General features: G+C 40.6%; 2 protein-coding genes across 2 annotated transcripts in view; one reads left to right on the plus strand and one right to left on the minus strand.

The window, feature by feature from the left end:
* LOC145415581 (guanine deaminase-like) overlaps positions 1–17,375 on the plus strand; it is an 89,350-nt gene extending 71,975 nt beyond the window's left edge. The window contains exons 11-12 of the mRNA XM_080284802.1: positions 519–1,036; positions 17,311–17,375. Coding sequence (XP_080140928.1) covers positions 519–1,036; positions 17,311–17,375 — 583 coding nt within the window. The remainder of the gene's footprint in view (positions 1–518; positions 1,037–17,310) is intronic.
* Ufsp1 (UFM1 specific peptidase 1) overlaps positions 1–21,317 on the minus strand; it is a 112,321-nt gene that overhangs the window by 31,687 nt on the left and 59,317 nt on the right. The window lies entirely within an intron of this gene.

Consider the following 21,317-nt stretch of genomic DNA (forward strand, 5'->3'; position numbering starts at 1 on the left):
AACCACTTGACGTCTCAGTGTTTGGTCCCTTGAAAAAGGCTTGGAGGACAGCAGCTGCAGATTGGCAAGAGGATCACCCTGATGAAACACTTAACCAGACTACTTTGCTCCAGTCTTTCTCTCTATGTATAAGAAGGCTTGCAAGAAGGAAAACATTGTTAATGGTTTCCGGAAATGTGGACTTCATCCATTTGATCCTGAGGCTCCTGACTATTCAAAGATCACACCTGAAGCAATGAAGGCTTGCTCTACAGTACTATTTGATGGAATTGATCAAGGTGGTATAGTAGAGAAAGGGACACAGACTGATTTTCTGACTCATGTGCATATTGGTGTACAAACTGATTCTCCCCAAGCATCTCTAGTCCAGCAAGGACTTCAAGAAGCAGAATGTGTGGACTCTATGTACCATATAATAACATTCAACCTTCTATGCACTGCTGAGCAACATGTGGTTTGGCCCTGACTGATAAAGTAAAAAGGTTTCTCTTACAAAAAAAAGCTGAAGTTTATTTCAGGATACCATCAAAAGAGACATTCCTATCACCAAGCATGAAGAACAGGCCCAAACAAGGATCAACTATCAGCCCTGCATTTAAAAACTATAAGTGGTTCCCATCACCATGTAAAACACAAGGTCCTAAGTACAAAAAAACCATGAGAGACAAGACCTTTGCTCTTTCTTCATCAGCCACAATCCAGTTGCTGGAAGAGGAATGCAATGCAAAACGAGCTTTAGAGCTCAAGAAATGCAAAAAGGACTCCAAACTTCCCAAGAAAGGCAAGTTCGCTCAGACGTCTGAACCTCTGACTGCTTCAACATCAATGAACACTCTAGCTAAGGAAAATGGAGATTCTTCCAGTGATGAATCGCTAGAAGCCAGCATGGTATCGCTGGAAGACAGTGATGATGACTCAATTGGCGTAGAAACTAGGTCCACTGAAAATGCAATGCAGTTTATAGATCTTCAACAGCAACCTGAGCAAGGATCGTGGGTCATAGTGAAGCTACCTGTCATTAACTCTACTTCCAGAGGTAGAAAGACCGTTACACATAAAGCCTGTCTTGGTAGGGTAGAGAGAGTAGAAGAAGAGGGCCTTGAAGTACACTTTCTTAAGGAATTGGAAGCTAAGAAAGATCACTTTGTTTGGGGCAGTTCTGAAGACCTTTCTTTCCCAGTGACACCAGATGAAGTTTGTGTTATTCAAAATAAATGTATAACTGATGTGATTCAGGGTAGAACTGCTACGATTAAAGTTGAAAATGGAGTACTAGCAGCTGGGAAGAGTTGTCTAGGAATAGTGTAATACCTGTAGGCCTATAATGTTTCTCTAGTGCGGAGTAAGTTTCATGCCAGAATGATCTTTGAAAGTAGTTTTACTTTGTATTTTAATTTCCAAAAACTATGCTTCATAGGCCTAGGCAGGCTAACTAACATGGTTACTTTTTCTTAGGAACATGATTAGTTTTGTTATTCGTAGGAACACATTTACTTTATATATTCTCATGAACATGATTACCATAGTTCAAATTATTCTCAGAAATGTGGTTACTGGCAGGCTAACTAACATGATTATCATATTCTTAGCAACATGGTTAGTTTCCTTATTTATACGAACACTTATTTAAGTTATTCCCAAGAACATATGCAATTCAACTTATTTTCAGGAACATGGTTAGCCTACTAATTCTGAGGAACAAGGTTAAAACTGCTAAGCTTACCTATATATTGTATTATCATTATTGCAAGTATATTAAACACTATTTGCATCCTCATTCATCATATGTTTCTTTTCCCCAGAAAATTTGCTTCTCTTCATTTCGTAACTAGGCCTCTAAGGGCAAGAGATAAATACAATTTTTTGAAGGATTTATGTTGGAAAATAATATCCTAGAGGGAGAGGGCTTAAATTTAGGCATTTAGATTTTTAATGGAATGTGGTTGGAGTTAGCAGTCAAGTGATTGAACTTGGCGGTACTACCATTAACTCCAATCACATACCATATATATATGTATATGCAAAATAATGTTCCACAGATATTTGGCATTGCTCTTGATATAAACTTTAGTGACTGTTGAAGGATTTGAGGGGTAAACAAAATTACTTTTGCACTTAGTTCAAGCTGAAGTATATGATCAAAATAAATACATGGCACTTTTTGATTGGATACTAACGCTCCTACCCTATGTAATTCATCATCCAATCCCACACTGCCCCACAAGGAGCATTGGAGCCCGGGGATACGCAAGTTGGTACCAACATTTAAGATGAGAGTGACAGCCTCATTCATCCCTGAGTGGCATTACATGAGCAATAAACCCCAATCACCCCTTGGATGTAAACCTTCACCAGCTCAATCTGACTGGAGTGCCGTAATTACCCACTAAACCACCAGGCGTCAAAATTTGGTTACATGGTTAACACCCAGTATAGTAAATTGTTTCCTGGTGTACAGGAAACTATTTGGCCTGTCACTCAGTGTAGAGTCATCCACAGGTGGAAGGAAGCAGAAAGAATCAAGGAAAGAAGAGGGAGAGTAAAGTCACATGCAGGCAAAAGGACGAGGGAAGAATGATGGAATGAAAGACAGAAGAGGATGGAAGGAAAGAAGGATGGAGGAAAGGAAAGGACAGACACCAAAGAGCAGCACTACATCGAGTGAATGGATGGTGGGAGCCCCCCCACCTACCACAAAGCAATATGTATATGAATGTGTTAGAGTGTAATGCACTATGGTAGCGAGACCTGGTCAGTAAAGAAAGGATATTTATAGGCTCAAATGTTCAGAAATGACAATGATTAGAAGGGTGTGTAGTGTGTCCTTGAATACGAGGCCTGGAGGGGCTAGGATTGCAACTAAATAGTTGAGAGAAAGGGTGAGACTGGAATGTACTAGTGTTGTGATGAGGAGGGGTAGACTGAAATGGTTTACGCATGTTGAGAGGATCGAGGATGACAACTGCGTGCAGAAGGTGAGAAGCGTGAATAATGGAGGTTGGGTTGAAAGAGGCAAACCGAAAAAGACCTGGGATGAGGTCATAAAGTGTGACCTCAGGGATAAGGAACTGAATGGGGAGGCTGCCAGAGACTAAGCAGTGTGGAAAGCTGCCATCAGGTGATCAAGGTCGATGCATGCAATCATGAAGGAGCCTTTATAAATAATACAATATATGTGCATGGTGGGAAGCTAAGAGTTCACTGAACTTTAACATATAATTACCTTATTACCTTGTTTGATGTGGATGTGATAGACAGCATAAGGAGAAATACACTGAGGTGGTTTGGCTGTGTGGAGAGGACAGAGAGTGAGAGACTAACAAGAAGAATGTGTGTGTGAGGTGGACGGGGAGGGGGAAGGGGGAGACTAAGGATGAGGTGGGGAGATGGAGTGGAGAGATATATGAGAGAGGGGGGTGTGAGCTGGGGGAAGAGCAATGAAATGGCAGGGGACAGGGCGAAATGGAGGCGATTTGTTTGTGGCCACCCCTTACCGGAATAAAGTGCCTCGCAGTAGATAGACAGAAAGACCTTGTTTGTTTCCAATCTGAGTGGCTGGCAAGATGTTTGTGGACATGAAGTGAATATTGGGAAAACTAAGAATGAATAACTAACCGTAAACACTGATATGACTAACTGAAAAATTATATATATTTTTTCTTATTTGTTCATGATTTCCCTAGGGTCATAACTAGTGATTGAAGAATGGAAAACTAGTGGGAGTTGATGAGGTGTATGTTGAGATGGTTAAGTGTCATGGAAAGAGGGGAATGAAGTGTCTGTTTGAGATATGTGTGAAGGTATGGATGAGTGAAACTGAACCAGCAGAGTGGAAAAAGGCTGTGATTGTACTGTCCATGAATAATGGTGAGAATAGAGTGCAAAAATTATTATGGAATAAGTTCCTGAGTGTTTTAGGAAAGGTATACGGAAGAAATATCATACAGAAGGCAAGAGATACTGTACATCAAAATACCAGGTGAGTGATGAACTGGGTGACTTAAGGAGTGGTAGAGGATTTGTGGATCAAGTGTTTGCAGTGAGACATAGTGAAGGCTTGTGAAAAGGACTGTAATGTATTTATGGTGTAGATGGTACTCTGCTAAGTGCCATTAAGAACTTTTATGAAGGTACTGAAGCATGCATACAGGTAGGTGGGTATCTGAGTGGATGGTTCAAGGTAAATGTTGGTGTAAGACATGGTTGTGCAGTGTCCCCATGGTTGTTCAATACTGTATATATATAGATGGTGTACTTATGAGAGAGGTAAACACTTGAGTGATGGAGAGAGGAATGGAGTTGTAATAAATGGTGAAGGATGGATTATCTGAAAACTAATGTATTAAGATGATGCTGTGCAAACAAATATGAGTACAACAGCTTGGCAGACTGGTGTAAAGTTTCGTAAATGTATGCAAGCACCGTGCCTTGAAGGTACATGCAGAGAAAAGTAACGTGATGGTTGTTGAGAGAGGTGTTCCAAGTGTGATGTTATAGTGAATGGAAAGAGACAAACTGGTGTAATAGTTTAAGTACTTGGGTGCAGTAATAGAAAAGATAGGTAAAGTGGCAAAAGAAGTGGAAAGTAGTGTGGCAAAGGTAAGGAAAGTAGCTGGTGCTATGAAGGCCTTGGTAAGAAGCAGAGGTCTGAGTGTGGTGGCTACAAGAGGCTTCCATGAAGGAGTTTAGTGCCTACTCGAACATATGGGTGTGAGGCTGTGGTGTGGCATGAAAATGAAAAGTCATGATTAACAGCAGTGGAGATGGGACAGTTGTAGGCTGTATGTGGAATGCAGTGAAAGGTTAGGAAAGAGAATACTGTAATGTGATTCATGAAAGATGCAGAGGAAAGTCTGTGAACACCAGAACCAGAATTAAAGAGAGTGTGCTTAGATGGTACAGGCAGGTGGAGAGAATGGGAATTAATAGAGTGGTGAAAAGGGTATATCTGAGTGAATCTGAAGGTGGGAGATGTGGTAGAAAGTGGGTAGATACTGTATGGTAAATAAGTTCATGAGAAAAAGAAATATAGGAGCTAATGAAGCTAGGGAACTGACAAGTGATCAAGCTGACTGGATAAATTCTGAGTGGAGGAGTGTATAACCAGAGTTGGGCACCCCTTTTTAACATGAAAATCATCGGACTAACTCTGGCTGATAAGTGAGTATGAAGCTACATGCGGAATGTTTTTTGACCTATCAGGTGCAGCCAGGACTCTGGGTGTTTGGATGGTGAGTGAATGGAAGTATGGATGATTCGTATGGGCAAACTTTGGTCAGCATCAAATTATATAAAGCTTTTTTTCTAGTTCTCTGGACCCTACTTCATCCCACTTTGGGTTGGGAAAGGAGGTCTGGCTGGATGATGATGATGAAGATAATTACCAGTAACAGTTCTGCTGTAATTCATTACATGGCTTTCAAATATTGCAATTCATTTTTATATACAAAACAAGTTTGCTGTATTTCATGACAAAACAAAAAATCACACACACAAAAAAAAAAAAAAAAAAAAAAAAAAAAAAAAGTCCTTCATTTTTTCAGAATAAGTATGCTGTAAATGTAACCAAATTTCACTGCTATGTGTATCTTAAAATGCAACAAAAATTTTTTTTTTACAGCTTTGAAATTGAAGTCTCACAATAAATATTTATATGTTGGGAATATAGTGTACATTTTAGGATCAAAATTTTCCCCTACCATTATAACCAGTATGTCTAGATTTGATATACTACATATTCTGTTATACACTACTCTTTATTCTCAATGTATTCATATTTGCTCACGTTCAACATGTTCCTTGTTTTAATCTCCCCTCTACTCCTTCCTCTACACATCTTTAATCACTCCAAGCTATAGCTACTGCCCCATCCTACTCTCTCTAACTCAGGTCACTCTCAGATTAAAATTTGTAGAAACACTGTCCAAACATGTCTGTCTATTATGTAAAGCTGTTACTTCTTCAATCCACTTACATATCCTTATTTCAATTTTGCTACATTCAGATGGTTTAGCAGAGTCTTTCTGAGCTAAGGGCAGTAGATATAACTTTCACTGACCTCTTAACTACAAAAGGTCTCCTCTAGGATTAACAAAATCCTCAGAGGTTGCAAAACTGAACCAAAAAAATAAATCAACTGATTCAAAGGCTTAAAGTCATTACAGTGAGTTTTTATCAACCAAGTTCTACATATACTCTGCACTGTTGTGGAAATTATCAGAAAGTACACAGTGAGTGAAACTAACAAAAGTATATCTTGGTGAACTCAAAAGAATCTTGTGATGGCTGACTTCCAGAACATTTGGAGAAATTTCCAAGGCTTAGTAAATCAGTCTGGGAGAGTGTGTACGAAACGGAATCTAAAGGTGAATGTAGGGGGGAGTAAAATTATGGTCTTTGAGTGAAATGATGTCACTTAATATACAGTGAGGTTGGATAATGAGGAAACGGAAAATGTTAGTGCATTTAAACCTTTGAGATTCTGATGACACATTTTTGCGTCATTTCAAATCCAACCTCAGAGATCCAGATGATGCATTTATGCGTCATTTTAAGATACTTTTGTAAATTTTTGCCATAAATCACGTTTACATGTCATAACAAAGAGACTCAGGCATGGTGTCGGAGAATGCTTGCTCTGTGCGTGGCGGACAGTAGTTTTGTAGTTTTGCATGGTTTAAACCAGACTTATATGTCTTCATTTTATTTTTTTTTTTAATAAATATTTTTCTATGGCAAGGCAGAAAATTTTTGTTCTTTCCTAATTTCAACTTGTCATTCTGACTTTATTTTCTTTGTTTACCTTTTGTGAACATACTACAATAAAGAACAACTATTCAGCATCAAAATAACACAACAACCAGCATCCTACCATAAAAAGTGAATTTACACTGATTATTCAAAGAAAAAGATCACGAAGTGAATATGCAGCTGGCTCATAAAAAATTGTGCACCATTTTCCTTTTGCTTTACCATGCAATAAAATGCACAAGTAACCATACTCTATACATCATTGTTAAGGTAATTCATTGTAGTTTTGCATGGTTTAAACCAGATTTTAGTATCTTTATTAGTTTTTTTGCCAAATATTTTTTTATGGCAAGGAATAAAATTTCTGGATTTGGCTTAAATTCAACTCGTCATTTTGACTTTCTATTTTCTTTGTTCTCCTATTCTGAACATACTGTACTACAATAAAGAACAACTATTCAGCTTTAAAATGACACCAAAACCAACAATCTTCCATGAAAAGTGTATTTACACAGAGTGATCAAAGAAAAATACCCGTATCGCGCAGCGAAGATGTGGGTCAGCGTGACAGTAAGGATGGAAGTTTGGGGGATGAAGTGCATGAAAGCATGCAGCAACGAAAAAGGTTGTTGGCTCTTTGAAAGCAGTAGTAAGAAATAGGGAAGTGAGCATAGAAGTAAAAAAGTCACTGCATGACAGTACAGTATTGTGATACCAACTCTAACATATGGAAGTGAAAGTTGGACCTTGTTGGAAGGACACATGTCAAGAGTGAGAGATGTGGAAATGAGTTATCTGAGAGATGCATGTGGAGGTACATGGAGAGACAGACTGATAAATGAGGAAACGAAGGTGCATTGTAGTGTGGCTGTGGATGTCATAGAAAGCGTAAGGAGAAATACACTGAGGTGGTTTGGCCATATGGAGAGGATGGAGAGCAAGAGACTAATGAGGAGAGCGTATGTGAGTGAGGTGGAGGGGGGGAAAGAGGGGGAGGCTGAGGATGAGATGGAGGGATGGAGTGGAGAGGTATATGAGAGAGGGGTGTGTGAGCTGAGGGGAGGGCAGTGAAATAGCGGGGGACAGGGCAACATGGAAGCGATTTGTTTGTGGCCACCCCTAATGGGATTGAGGTGTCTGTCTATAGACAGACAGATACATCTAATCTATTTACAATTATACAAATTAACAAAAGAGACTACAGTCCATGCTGTATATGAACCAAACATATATTTGCCCAAGTAAAACCAAATACAGTGGGGCACCAATTTTCGCGCCTAATTGGGTCCAAAAATAATGCGCGAAAGTGGAATTAGCGAAAGTTGGGGCATTGTCTTTATGGCAAAAAGGCTAATTGGTTCCCAGTTATCCTAAAGTAACATCAGATTTTCACTTTCACTTGCAATACAGTACATCAAATCACTATTGTACATTGCATTGTGAGATACAAACAATAAAAACTGTACAGTACACATTATATGAGGAGAAACATACCACAGAGACCAGGTTGAGGTGTTTAATGGATGTTGGGGGTAAGTATCCGAGGCGCGTGGCGGGCTTATTTAGCCACGCCAGATGTATTGGCGCCACCTCTTGCTGCCTCGCTACCACTCTCTCTCTCTGCCTCCTCAGATGCAACTTGATGCAATGTTGATGGGAAGTTAAATATACGGCAGATTTCACTGTTTTTTGCGCCCTTGTCCATGTGCTCAACTATCTTCCTTTTCATTTCATTATTATACTGCCGTTTCTTCACTCCAACACGATACTCTCTTTTAGCCTTGGCCTTTCCTCCCGACTTTGAATGTCCCGGCCACTTTTTATCACCACCACTGCCTCCCGGCCCTCCCCGCACACCACCAGGCTCTCCCCCCACACCACCAGGCCCTTTCCCCACACTACCAGGTATAGAAGAGGCCACTGAACCGTGAGAATCCAACACAATGGAGCTAGCATGCTCGTACACAATGGCGGGAATGGGTGGACAGAGTGTTGACATGACGTCATTCAAGATGGCGGTGGGTTGCGGGCGGGCGGTGCAGGAAATTCAAAGTTCAAAATATTGTCCCAAACCCAAAATTTGTGCGCGAAAATCGATTTTTTTCAAGCGAAAGTGGAAGTTAGGGAATATTTGGTGCATGCCGCGAAAGTGGATTCCGCGAATCCTGCTGTAGCGAAAGTTGGTGCACTACTGTACTGTAAACTTAACATGAACCTGTATAAACAAAGAGGAAATACAGGCAGACCTTGAGATATGATACCCCTAGATGCAATACCCCGGCATAGTGATAGGGATAGAAATACCACCCTACCCCGCTGAACGATGGCCATACCCCGGTATAACAATTTTATTTATTTTTTTTTTTACCTCTTTAAACTTAAATTTTGTGTTTATACTTAAATTTTGTGTTTAGGTTGATTTATAAACTGTTTTTAAGACTTAGATTAAAGTGTTTTAGTCATAAGGGGAGTGAACATTGTCACTTTGAGGTATATTTTACTAATTTTTTTCTATACTTATTTGTTATGATTTTCATATTTTATTTCGGGTTTAGGTGAGTTATAAACTGCTTTTAGGCTTAGTTTAGCTTGTTTTAAAGCTATTTGGGGGTTTGGGTTAGCTAGAAACTTGTTTTTGGACTCATTTGGGTGGGTTTAGGACTTGGCTGGGGGGAAAATCCAAGGCTAAAAAATTCATTCCCATACATGTTAAATCTACCTCAAGATACGAAACCCTGCCTAGCATTGGGTTTTTACATAACCAACTGCATCGTTAAACTGCACTTGCTGCAATAAACAAATACAGCATTTTGAAACTGCATTAAACTTACCGGTGTACAGCTAGTTAACAAGCTTGCAGGTGTCTACATAATACAGTAAGTCCTCATTATATGTACTGCAAAATCACTTTATCCCTACAACTGCTATCGTAAATTGTGGGAAACTGATAAATCAGCATTTACAGGCAACAACGGAATCTCTGATAAGCAATCATTTTGCAATATAGCGATCCCTTGGTTATCGCACACTTGGTTATGGTGGTTTTCGTGGTCACTGATAGATGAAAATCTGCACTCCAGCCATTATCAACCATTTTTTGGCTGAAAAACTTTGTTGTCGCACACCTGAGCTGGTTTCTGCTGACAATGATGGTAAAAAATCTGGTCTGACTGCTCGGAGCGATTAAAAGATGAGTCACTACTTAAGCAATTAAGCCAACACATGAAGACCAATAGCTCTCCCCCCCAAATCTCAGAACCCCTTACCTCAAGCCCATCTCAGGGCAGTATAGTACATGTTTCTTCTTTGCTGTGCCCTTTTCATCTATCTATCTATCTATTGCCAGACGCCTCAATCCAGTACGGGGTGGCCACAAACAAATCGCCTCCACGTCACCCTGTCCCCTGCCATTTTCACTGCCCTGCTCCCAACTCACCCTCCCCCCCTCTCATATACCTCTCCACTCCATCCCTCTATCTCATCCTCGGCCTTTCCCTCCCTCTCCCTCTCCCACTTTCCACCTCACTCACATACACTCTCCTCATCAGTCTCTCACACTCCATCCTCTCCATCATGGCCAAACTACCTCAGTGTGTTCCTCCTAACGTTTCCAATCACATCCACATCCACACCACAATGCTCCTTTATATCCTCATTTGTCAGCCTGTCTCTCCATGTGACTCCACAGGCTCCTCTTAAATAACTCATTTCCACTGCTCTCACTCTTGACTTGTGTCCTTTCAACAACGTCCAAGCTTCACTTCCATACGTCAAGAGTTGGTATCACAATACTGTCATGTAGTAACTTTTCACTTCCATGCCCACTTCCCTGTTACTTATCACTGCTTTCAAGGAACCAGCAACCTTTCTTCCCTGCTGTACCCTTTCAAGCACTTCACCCTCCAAACCTCCATCCTCACTCATCACACAACCCAAGTACTTAAACGTACAGTAATCCTTCTAATATCCAAACGCCCAATATCCGAACATCCCCACTAACCGGACATAACCATCCCGGGATCCAATATTCCCAAAATGGGCCAAAAACCGCAAAAAATTATTTAAAAATCTGACTTTTTTTCCCTCCCGTAATTTGAAATTGCCGTGTGGCGCCGAACAGCTGTTACACCATGGTCCCTTCCCTCCTCCCCTGTCAGGGTTGCCATTTGGTATTTTTCATTACCAAATGTGGGCCAATTTGGTAATGAAAAATTCGTTTGGTAATGAATCAGAATAATGCATTACCAAATGGATTTTTCACATGTATGAGGATACACAGGATGGAGATAGTGGATTGTTTGCTCTCTCTGATTAATCTGCTACCCTACATAGCGTGAAAATAATCAACATGGTGTTAATTATAAGGAGAGTGATTACATGTATTTCCACTTGTATATATAATTAGTGAAGAATAAATGCTAGCTTTACGAATTTGGTAATGAAAAGTTAAATTTGGTGATGAAAGTTGAGGAGATTGGTAATGTGGTCGTTGCGATCTGGCAACTCTGTTACCCCGCCATCATCAACAGTCACAGCCAAACTCCGATCAAGAGCAGATGCCTATAGCAGTGCAAGCCACAGGTGCTTGTTTTTTGTGAATAAACTGCAATACCTCGCCACTAGAACACACGGGAATTTACAGTGTTGTGCAGTGTTAAGAAATTAGAATTTAGAGTGCAGAGGATTAACTGTAGACTGCAAACTGGCGGTTCAAACCAGTCCAGGAGCCAGGGACTTGTAAGTACCCAGAATGTTTAATATTGTATAAACTCACCTCTAAAACCTCATTTTATGGTTCTTTTGCATTTATTTCAGTCTTTTATGTCCCTTATTGATGTGATTTGGGTCTTAAATAGGTGCAATGCATGTCCAGAGGGAGTTGTATAGGTGTTTTTCTGAGTTAGGGTCCATAAGTACAAGTCCAGGAGGCTGGGGCCCAATATCCGGACAGGATCACTATCCGGACATGCCTTTGGCTCTATTATGTCAGATATTGGAGAGATTACTTCACATTGTCCAATTCCTCACCATCCAACCTCACTGTACATTCACTGACTTCACCTCTCTCAAAGACCATCACTTTACTCTTCCCTGCATTCACCTTTACATTCCGTTTCTGACACACTCTCCCAAACTCATCCACCAAGCCTTGCAGCTCCCCTGTGTCTTCACTCAACAACACAGTATCATCTGCAAACAACAGTACAGGGAGTTTCCAAACACTACCCTCTCTCATCAGGGCCACTCCAACATCCACTGCCCTACCTTGTACCTCTTTTATTACCCCATCCATGTACAGATTGAACAACTATGGAGACATGACACATCCTTATTTCAACCCAACCTTCAAAGAGAAAAATTCACTCAGTTCACCATCCACACGCACTGCAGCCTTAGCACCATCATACATATTCTTCACAGCATTCAACAACTTCCCATCTACTCCATATATTCTTAATACTTTCCAAAATCCTCGTCTATCCACCCTGTCATATGCTTTCTCCAAATCCATGAAAGCCACATACAACTTCTTTCCCTTCTCTAGAAACTTTTCCACTAGAGTTCTAAGAATGAATATCTGATCTACACATCCTCTTCCCTTCCTAAAGCCTCCCTGTTCTTCTCCAACTAATTCCTCTGTTCTTTCCCTAACTCTGTCAATAAGTATCCTACCATACACTTTTCCTATTACACTAAGAAGACAAATGCCCCTATGATTACCACACATTTCTTTTTCCCCTTTTCCGTTGTACAAGGAATTATACCTGACTTCCAATCCTCCGGGACTCTACCTTCCTCCCAGGCCAATCTGCACATCTTCCACATCCATTCTACTACTATCACTCCCCCATGCTTCAGCATTTCACCACACACTCCATCAATTCCTGGGGCTTTTCCCAATTTAACTTTCTTCATTGCTTCCACAACTTCTATCCTACTAATTTCTTCCTGTCTTCTCACCTCCCTCCTTCTCCCAGCCATTCCCCGGCCACTCATACTCGCATTACTTCCATCCTCTATGTTCAACAGTTCCTTAAAGTGTTCTCTCCATCTGCTCCCTTTTTCTCCCTTCTCCACTAGTAATCTACCATTTTTATCTTTCACTCCCCTGCTAACTTCACTGCCACCCTGTCTTACTCTCTTCACCTCCTTCCAGAACATTTTGTTACAGTCCCTCCACTTTACACTCAAATTCCTCATCCACTCTCTTCTTACTCTCTCTTACTAATCTTTTCACCTCTCTCTTCCTTTCTACATATAACTCTCTCTTCTGCCTTTCAACTTTTTCCACGTCCCTATTTCTCATCCATTCATTGTATGCTTTCTTCTTTTGTGCCACAGCCTGTCTCACCTCTTCATTCCACCACTCTGTTCCTTGCACCCCACTCCGTCTTTTCTTCACCCCACACACCACATCACATGCTGCACATATTTCTTCGGTGAATATCCTGCACACACCTTCCATGTCCCCCATCTGCTCCAATTCATATTTACCGAAACATTCCTCCACTTCTTTATTATATTCTGCCTTCTTCTCATCCTCTTGTAACCTTTCCACTCTCTTTGCAACTACTCTTTCCTCCCGTCCTTCCCTTCTTCTATTCCTCCATCTTACTTGGATCTTGATTCTGGCCACCAACAAGTAGTGGTCAGAAAGTCCACTCGCCATGTATACCCGTGGATCATTCTGTGCCTGAAGAGGGTATTGGCTATCACCAACCCCCTCCAGGCATAAATGTCCACAAACGCACTGCCATTCTCATCTATTTCAGCAGGCACACCCCACTCACCAACTATTCCATCCACCTTCACATTCCCTACTTTTCCATTCATATCACCAATCAACACTCTCTCATTCCTTCCAAACTTTTCCATGCACACTTCCACATTTGTCCAGAACTCTTTCTCTCACTCTGCTTATACGATCTTGTGTTGGCGCATACACTCACACAATCGCCCACATTTGTATTCCAACTTTCAATCTTACCCACACAATCCTTGAGCCAACCGATCCATACTTTCTTAAGTTCTTCTTCCATCTTTTACTCACAACAATACACATTCTTTCTTTTGCCCTCTCAGTCTCACCTACTCCAGCACATATATCCCATCCATACTCCCATTCTCTCACACTCTCTCCTCTCCATTTAGTTTCAGTTACTCCACATACAAACACTTTTGCACCCTCAAGCACCTGGACAATCTCTCTCTTTCACCTCATCATTCGCACCCCTTACATTCCCTGTCGCGATCCGTACCATGCCCACTGTCTGGGCCCTGGTCGTCATCTTTTGGTCAGTCCTTGTCCGAGGCTTCTTGTTCGTCTTTTTAGTTAGCTGTTTTACGGGGAGGGGCACTAACCCTCCGCCAACCCTTTTAGTCGCCTCGGTACAACAAGCAGAAATACTGGGGGAGTATTCTTGAAAAAAAACCCTGCCCCCAGGGAGTGTGTTTCTGATACTTAACATAACAGTATGTATACATAAATTTAGGGGATCTATCCATCCATCCATCATCTAATCCTGCACTGCCCATGAGGAACATAGAAGCCCAGGGCTAGGCAAGTTGGTCCTGACATTTAAGATAAGAGTGACCAGCCTCACTCATCCCTGAGTGGCATTATGTGAGCAATAAACCCCAACCACCCCTTGGATATAAACCTGCACTGGCTCAATCCGATTGGAGCATAATTACCCACTAAACCACCAGGCACCATTAATGGTGTTATGGTTACCACCCATAGTAGTACATAAATGGTTTCCTGGTGTACATGAAACCATTTGGCTTGTCACTCAGGGTAGTCACCCACAGACAGATGGAAGAGGAAAGAAGGAAGGAAAGAAAGAAGAGGAAGGAAGGAAAGAAAGAAGAGGAAGGAAGGAAAGAAAGAAGAGGAAGGAAGGAAAGGGCAGTCACCCAAGAGCAGAACTACATCGAATGAGTGGATGATGGGTGGTGGGTGCCCCCACCCAAACTGTTATAAAAGGTAGAATTTGGGTTTACAAGTGGGGTGCCCAGTATAAATTAAAATAAATCTGTTCTGTGCTCTCATCATCGTTCAATTTTATTATCACGTGCTGGGTGTGGTATTGAATATGAGCAACAACCAAAGGATCACTGTACTACGAACTTGGAAACAATATATGAAATGCAACATATCACACAGACTTCATGTACATCATAACAGATGCCCACATACTGTACCAGTAATACAACTGAAGGGATAAATATGGAAAAACATGAAAATGGCTACAGGTAGTTTTATTCATTGTTATTATAAACTTCTATTCTACCTCTAGATAGTACAATACTGTAAATAAATAAATAAATACAGTAGATGCACATTACTAAAGTGCAACACCAAAGATCTGTTGCTAGCAGTTAGTTTCCCTAAAATACTGTTTTTCTTCGTACTGTAAATAAAAAGATCCTAAAATACTGTACTCTATTATCCTTACTCAGTCAGCTACTGGTATTTTTTTTTTTTTTTTTTTAAATAATTAAGCTCGCCCTGAACACGTTCTCGCCAAACGCACTCGCAATTATAAGCGGTAAGTGCTGGGATACGTATAAGACAATGTAAGATCAAAGAACCATTACGAAAACTATAAATTTATAAAAGAGAGGCATTTGAAAGGCCAAACCCTCGAACATCAGTGCAGCACGAACAGTTTGTTGTGATCACGTGATTTGCTGTACTGCTTTTCCACAGTACTGTATTTGTAAGTTAAATATTTACATTACAATGTACTGTTCTGGTAAGTTTACCAGTATGTGCAAGTTATAGTACTATTAAATAATGTTAAAGCAAAAATTAAATTCTTATAACCAGTTTACCTGACAGGCGTCGGAATATTGCCTTTTTTATTTGTTCATTAAAGATTCGCTGTACTGCTTTTTCACAGTACTGTATTTGAAAGTTAAATATTTACTGTTCTGGTATGCAGCTGTAAGTTAAAGCACTTAAATAAAGTTAATGCATTAAACAAAGCCTTGTAACCAGTTACCCTGATTTATATGATTACCCATGATCGGTGGGTTCCGGGTCAATTCGCCGTTAAGTCAATTCGCCATGAGACAATTCCCCGTCAAATCATGGACGATTGCCCGTCAGGACAATTTGCACCTTTAGTCAATAATTAGCTTGTTTCTTCCTGGCTGTAGTCGCCTTTGAATATTATTCTAGTGTCACCCATAGTTGTCTTCATTAATGACAGCGAATTATCTTGTTACTGTTGTGACGGCAAATTGTCCCAAAACCAATCGGCATCAGAATGTTGCCTTGTGTTTACATATTTGTATGTTGAAGTTTTGCTGTGAAGTACTGTATTTGTAAGTTATAACATTAAATAAACCTTCTAACCACTTAAAGTGCTTCATATTGATTACCAATGGCAGATAACAGCAAAACACCACATTTAGGGGGTCTAGGGAGCAAAATAAGGAGTACTGTACAGTAATTAAAACTTACACGGTTTCGTGCTGAACACGCCACGGCTGGAATGAAACCCAGCGTTCGGGGCGAGCTTGCTGTATATTAATATGTAAAGAGAGTCCATGCTTTCCTCATCTGGCATTCAGCAGTTTCAGTGAGCTCAATTTTTTCCGGCAATAAATACAAAGAACAATGTCAGGGCAATTATCCATCCATCCAACCATCATCCAAACCTACACTGCCCCATGAGGAGCGTAGGAGCCTGCGGCTAGGCAGATGGTCCCGTCATTTAAGATGAGAGTGACTTTAAGATGAATGTCAGGGCAATTAACATATACAGAGGGCCCTTGTCTTATATGGGTAATGTGGATAATATGGTCCCCACATAAACGAATTTTGTGTAAACAGTTCCATAAAGTACACTGTTACGTTGCTAAAGTGGAGGATGGCTTCCAAAAATTATTATGAAGTCCCTAGTATGGCTCTTACTGAAAGCTGTGTAATGGGGTCTAAAAGAGCCAGCACAGCTTAAAGGCAAAGCAGGGATCCTCTCTTTGGCTCAATGGTAACGTGCACACATATCAAGCGCAAGGGCCTGAGATCAAATCTCGGCCAGTCCAGTGATTAATTTGTTAATTTTCATTTCAGTTATTATATTGGTGGCAGCGACAGGATGCGAGGCGAAGCTTGGAGGGCAATGATGTTGGTTAGGTGACAGCATCTTAATCCTTACATCCTAAGGTTGAGCCGTCCAGTGTGGTCCGCAGCATCCCCAATGGTGGCCTCCGATGCTATGCTACCGTGCATTTAAAACTGACTAAATCAATCACTCAGAGGAGAAAAGAAGGATGTAATGGGGTCTATAAAAGACCGCGCTGCTTAGAGGAAAAACGGGGATCCTCTCTTTGGCTCATTGGTAACGTGCATGCGTATCATGCACGAGGGTCTGAGATCGAATCTCAGCCAGTCCAGTGATTAATTTGTTAAGTTTCATTTCAGTTGTTACAGCTGTACTGCCATCAAGTGCATGCATGAACACACACTGATCATCATTACACATACTATGTACAGACTACACAAGAATAATGGTAACAACAGAGGAATTTAAACTCACTCTCACACAGTACCAGAGATTACTAATGCAGCATTTCTGCGAGACTTGAAGCTTAAGTTGGGCTTTGCTCTTTAGGCTCAGTGGTGCTGCAAAAACACACATTAATCTCCTATCACCTGACCACTGTAAACAATCTGATCAGTTGACACTGTTTACATACAATGTTCATTTCTACAATGCATCAGTTACTTCGAGCATGTGTGAAAGACATCGATCATTACAAGTCACAAATGCATTGCATAATCTAACATAATGTGAAAACAGCACTTTTAACAGAGAAGAAAGTGCATCCATCTGTGTGTGTGTGTGTGTGTGTGTGTGTGTGTGTGTGTGTGTGTGTGTGTGTGTGTGTGTGTGTATTTACCTATTTGTAGTATACAGGAATTGAGCAATGCTCATGTTGTCCTGTCTCCATATCCACATTTATCAAGTCTACCTTTACACACATGAATGTTTTTCTCATGCACTACCTCTTTGTCTAAGTCGTTCCAATATTTAAGTATTTATACCTAATTGTGATATACACGGAATGTACTATGCTCGTGGGTTTCCATCGCTGTTTCTCAATAAGTCAAATTTGGCTTTAAACTCGTTTAAGTTTTTAGACTGGACAATCTCTTTGTCCAGGCTATTCCATAAGTCTATACTTCTGTAAGGAAAGCTATATTTCTTGATATCCTTCAAGCAGCTTGACTTTTTCAATTTCATTCCGTGTCCTCTTGTTGCTCTCTTATCCCATACAAACAGATCTTCTTTGTCAATTTTATCTACTCCCAACATGGTCCTGAACACTGCAATCATGTCTCCCCTCTTTCTCCTTTCCTCTAAGGAAGGCAAATCCAGTTTTTCCAGCCTCTCTCTGTATGACAGGTCTGTCAGACTGGGGACCATCTTGGTTCCTGTTCTTTGTATTCTCTCAATCTTGTTTATATCTTTCTTTTTGTGTGGGGACCACACTACCGCTGCATATTCTAACCTGGGGCGGATCATTGCCACTATCAATTTTTTCATCATCTCCTCATCCATATAATGAAATGCTACTCTTATGTTAGTCAAGAGTTTATAAGTCTCTCCAACTATCTTGTTAATGTGCTTTTCTGGTGACAAACTATCTTGGACCAGCACTCCCAAATCTTTCTCTTCTCTCCTTTTTGTGATTAATTCATTACCCAACAAATAATTCAGTGATGGCCTCCTGGTACTTTTACCCATTTCCAATATTTCACATTTCTTTACATTAAATTTCATTTCCCACGTCCGGCTCCAATTGTGTATCCTATCCAAATCCTCCTGCAGTATTTTACAATCCTCCTCAACCTCTACCTTCCTCAGGATCTTTACATCATCAGCAAACAGACTTGCATAACTCTTCACTCCATCTACCATATCATTTACGTAAATCAGGAACATTACTGGCGCCAACACCGAGCCTTGAGGGACTCCACTTGTTACTTCCCTCCATCCAGACATCCTATCCTTCATTACTGTCCTCATTTGTCTGTCTCTCAAAAAGTCTCTCATCCATTCCAGAAGTTTCCCCTTCAGTCCTCCTATATATTCTAGTTTCCACATTAGTCTTTTATGAGGTACCTTGTCAAGGCCTTCTCTAAGTCTACAGTAAGTACACACAATCCACCCAACCATCTCTCTCCTGTACCACGTCAGTCGCTCTTGAGTAAAAGCTCAACAAGTTAGAAACACATGACCTTCCACTTCTGAATCCAAACTGACATTCAGCCAAAATATTCATCTCTTCCAGATATTTTATCCATCTGTCTTTCAGGATTCTCTCACACAATTTTGCGACCATGCTGGTTAGAGACACTGGTCTATAATTCAGGGGTTCTTCCCTGTTTCCTCCCTTGTAAATTGGTACCACATTTGCCCTTTTCCATTCTTGTGGCACTTTCCCCTCTTCCAGTGAGCATACGATTAAACTGTGAATTTTATCCGCCAGTTGTTCTCTGCATTCCTTCAGTACCCAATTAGAAATTCCATCAGGTCCTGGGGCTTTCCTTACATCTTGAGTTTCCAGTAATTTATACACTTCCTGTACCTCCATTTTTATATCTTTTATCACAGGAACATTTCTAATCACCCCCTCCCCTTCCACAAGCTCCTTTTCTTTAGTGAAAACTGACTGGAAACATTTGTTCATTATTTCTGCTTGCATTGCCGCATCCTTAAAGACCTCTCCTTCTACTTTCAGTTTGGTGATTCCTTCCTTTTGTTTCAGTTTGCCATTAACAAATCTATAAAACAGTTTGGGTTCATCCTTGCATTTGTCTATTATACCTTTTTCAAAATTCCTTTCTTCTTCTCTACGTATTCTTGTGTATTCATTTCTTGTTCTTTTATATTCTTCCTTTGTTCTGTTGTTACCTCTCTTTCTCCAATTGTTCCACGCCTTATCTCTCTCTTTTTTTGCTATCATACACCTTCTATTAAACCACTCCTTTTTCCTGTTTTCTTTCCCTCTTACTCTTGGTACAAATTTTTCCACTCCCAAATTATAGAGGTCTAGAAAGATTTCCCACTTCTTCTGTATCTCTTTTGTTTCTCTGAATTTTCTCCAATCCGCATTTTCAAAAAAGTTTCTCAATCCTGTAAAATTTGCTTTCCCAAAGTTGTATCTTCCCTGTCAATGAAGCTCGTCTCTTGGCTCGACGTTCCCTATTAACATCTGGAACTCAATGACCACATGATCACTTTTTCCTAAAGGACAGAGATATTTCAATGATTCTATTACATCGGGTTCTTTGGTGAACAGTAAATCTAACCTGGCTGGTGTGTCCTCACCTCGAAACCGTGTCTCTTCTTTGACCCATTGCGTCATCACATTATTCATTATTATATTTAATAACATAGTGCCCCATGAATCCTCGCCACCTCCCGAGTACCATTCCTCCCAGTTCACCTCTTTACAGTTAAAGTCACCCACTAAAATTATATTATTGCTTTTCTCAACTATTTTTTGCAAACAGATAGTCATATCTGACAACATCTCATGGTATTCGTCATCCTTCCAAGCTCTCGTCTTTGGGGGAACATACACTACCGCCATATCTCTCTTAACATTCTCTCCAGTTTCTAATTTCATATATATCACTTCAGCCCTGCCTTCTCCCATTTCCACAGTATCTACATTTATGTTGTTCTTCACTGTGTGTGTGTGTGTGTGTGTGTGTGTGTGTGTGTGTGTGTGTGTGTGTGTACAGACACACACTAGCTCCATGCCCACACCCAGCCATCACTGTAATGCTCTGCTTTTACAACAACAAAGATTTCAATCAATCAATCAGCCTGCCTGGCCTAATGGCCTGCACCACCTAAGCCAAGTATAAATGCACAATTCTAACAGTTGATTCATTAATCTTGTAAAACTCTGCAATGTTTATCACCTGTTCTCCAGCATCTAAGTGCTTGAGAATATCCTGCTTTTTTTTCTCTCTTTTCTTTTCCAATAGTAAGTGGCACCCACTTGCCCTTGCTAACACACAGAGGGCTTTTCTGTTGTTTGGGGGGCATTGTGGTTCAACCAACACAAGTAAGATCACACAGGATTCTAATGCCTCATGGGCAATACATGGCATGAAGGGTGAAAGGGGCAGGGAAAGGATGCTCAGAGAAGTGTGTGCACATGCATCAAGGCCATGATGTCATCATTCTGTGACCACATCCCTGAGCAGACATTTTTAGCACAAGGTGGTGATCCAGGGTTCACAGCCACATTCTTCCTGCATAAACCATGGAATGGCCAGCATAAAGGGCAGAAGGGTAGAGACTGGGGGGTTCTGTATAAAGCATGCCTAGTGTAAACCATACCCATATAAAGCAAGGGCCAACTGTACTGTATATAAAAAGAACTATTTCAGGGCAATTAAAATTTACATAACTGCCTTTCAACATTTTCCAAATTCACTGATGGTGTCAAATACCATTTGTTCTTCACAGTGGATAGGTGACAAACTCCTTAATAAAATTAAGTATGAATTTACCCGATATACTCATTAAGGA

The sequence above is a fragment of the Coenobita brevimanus genome, chromosome 103 (genome assembly GCF_032717465.1).
Source record: "Coenobita brevimanus isolate Jiangsu-jjx chromosome 103, ASM3271746v2, whole genome shotgun sequence".
Taxonomy (NCBI): domain Eukaryota; kingdom Metazoa; phylum Arthropoda; class Malacostraca; order Decapoda; family Coenobitidae; genus Coenobita; species Coenobita brevimanus.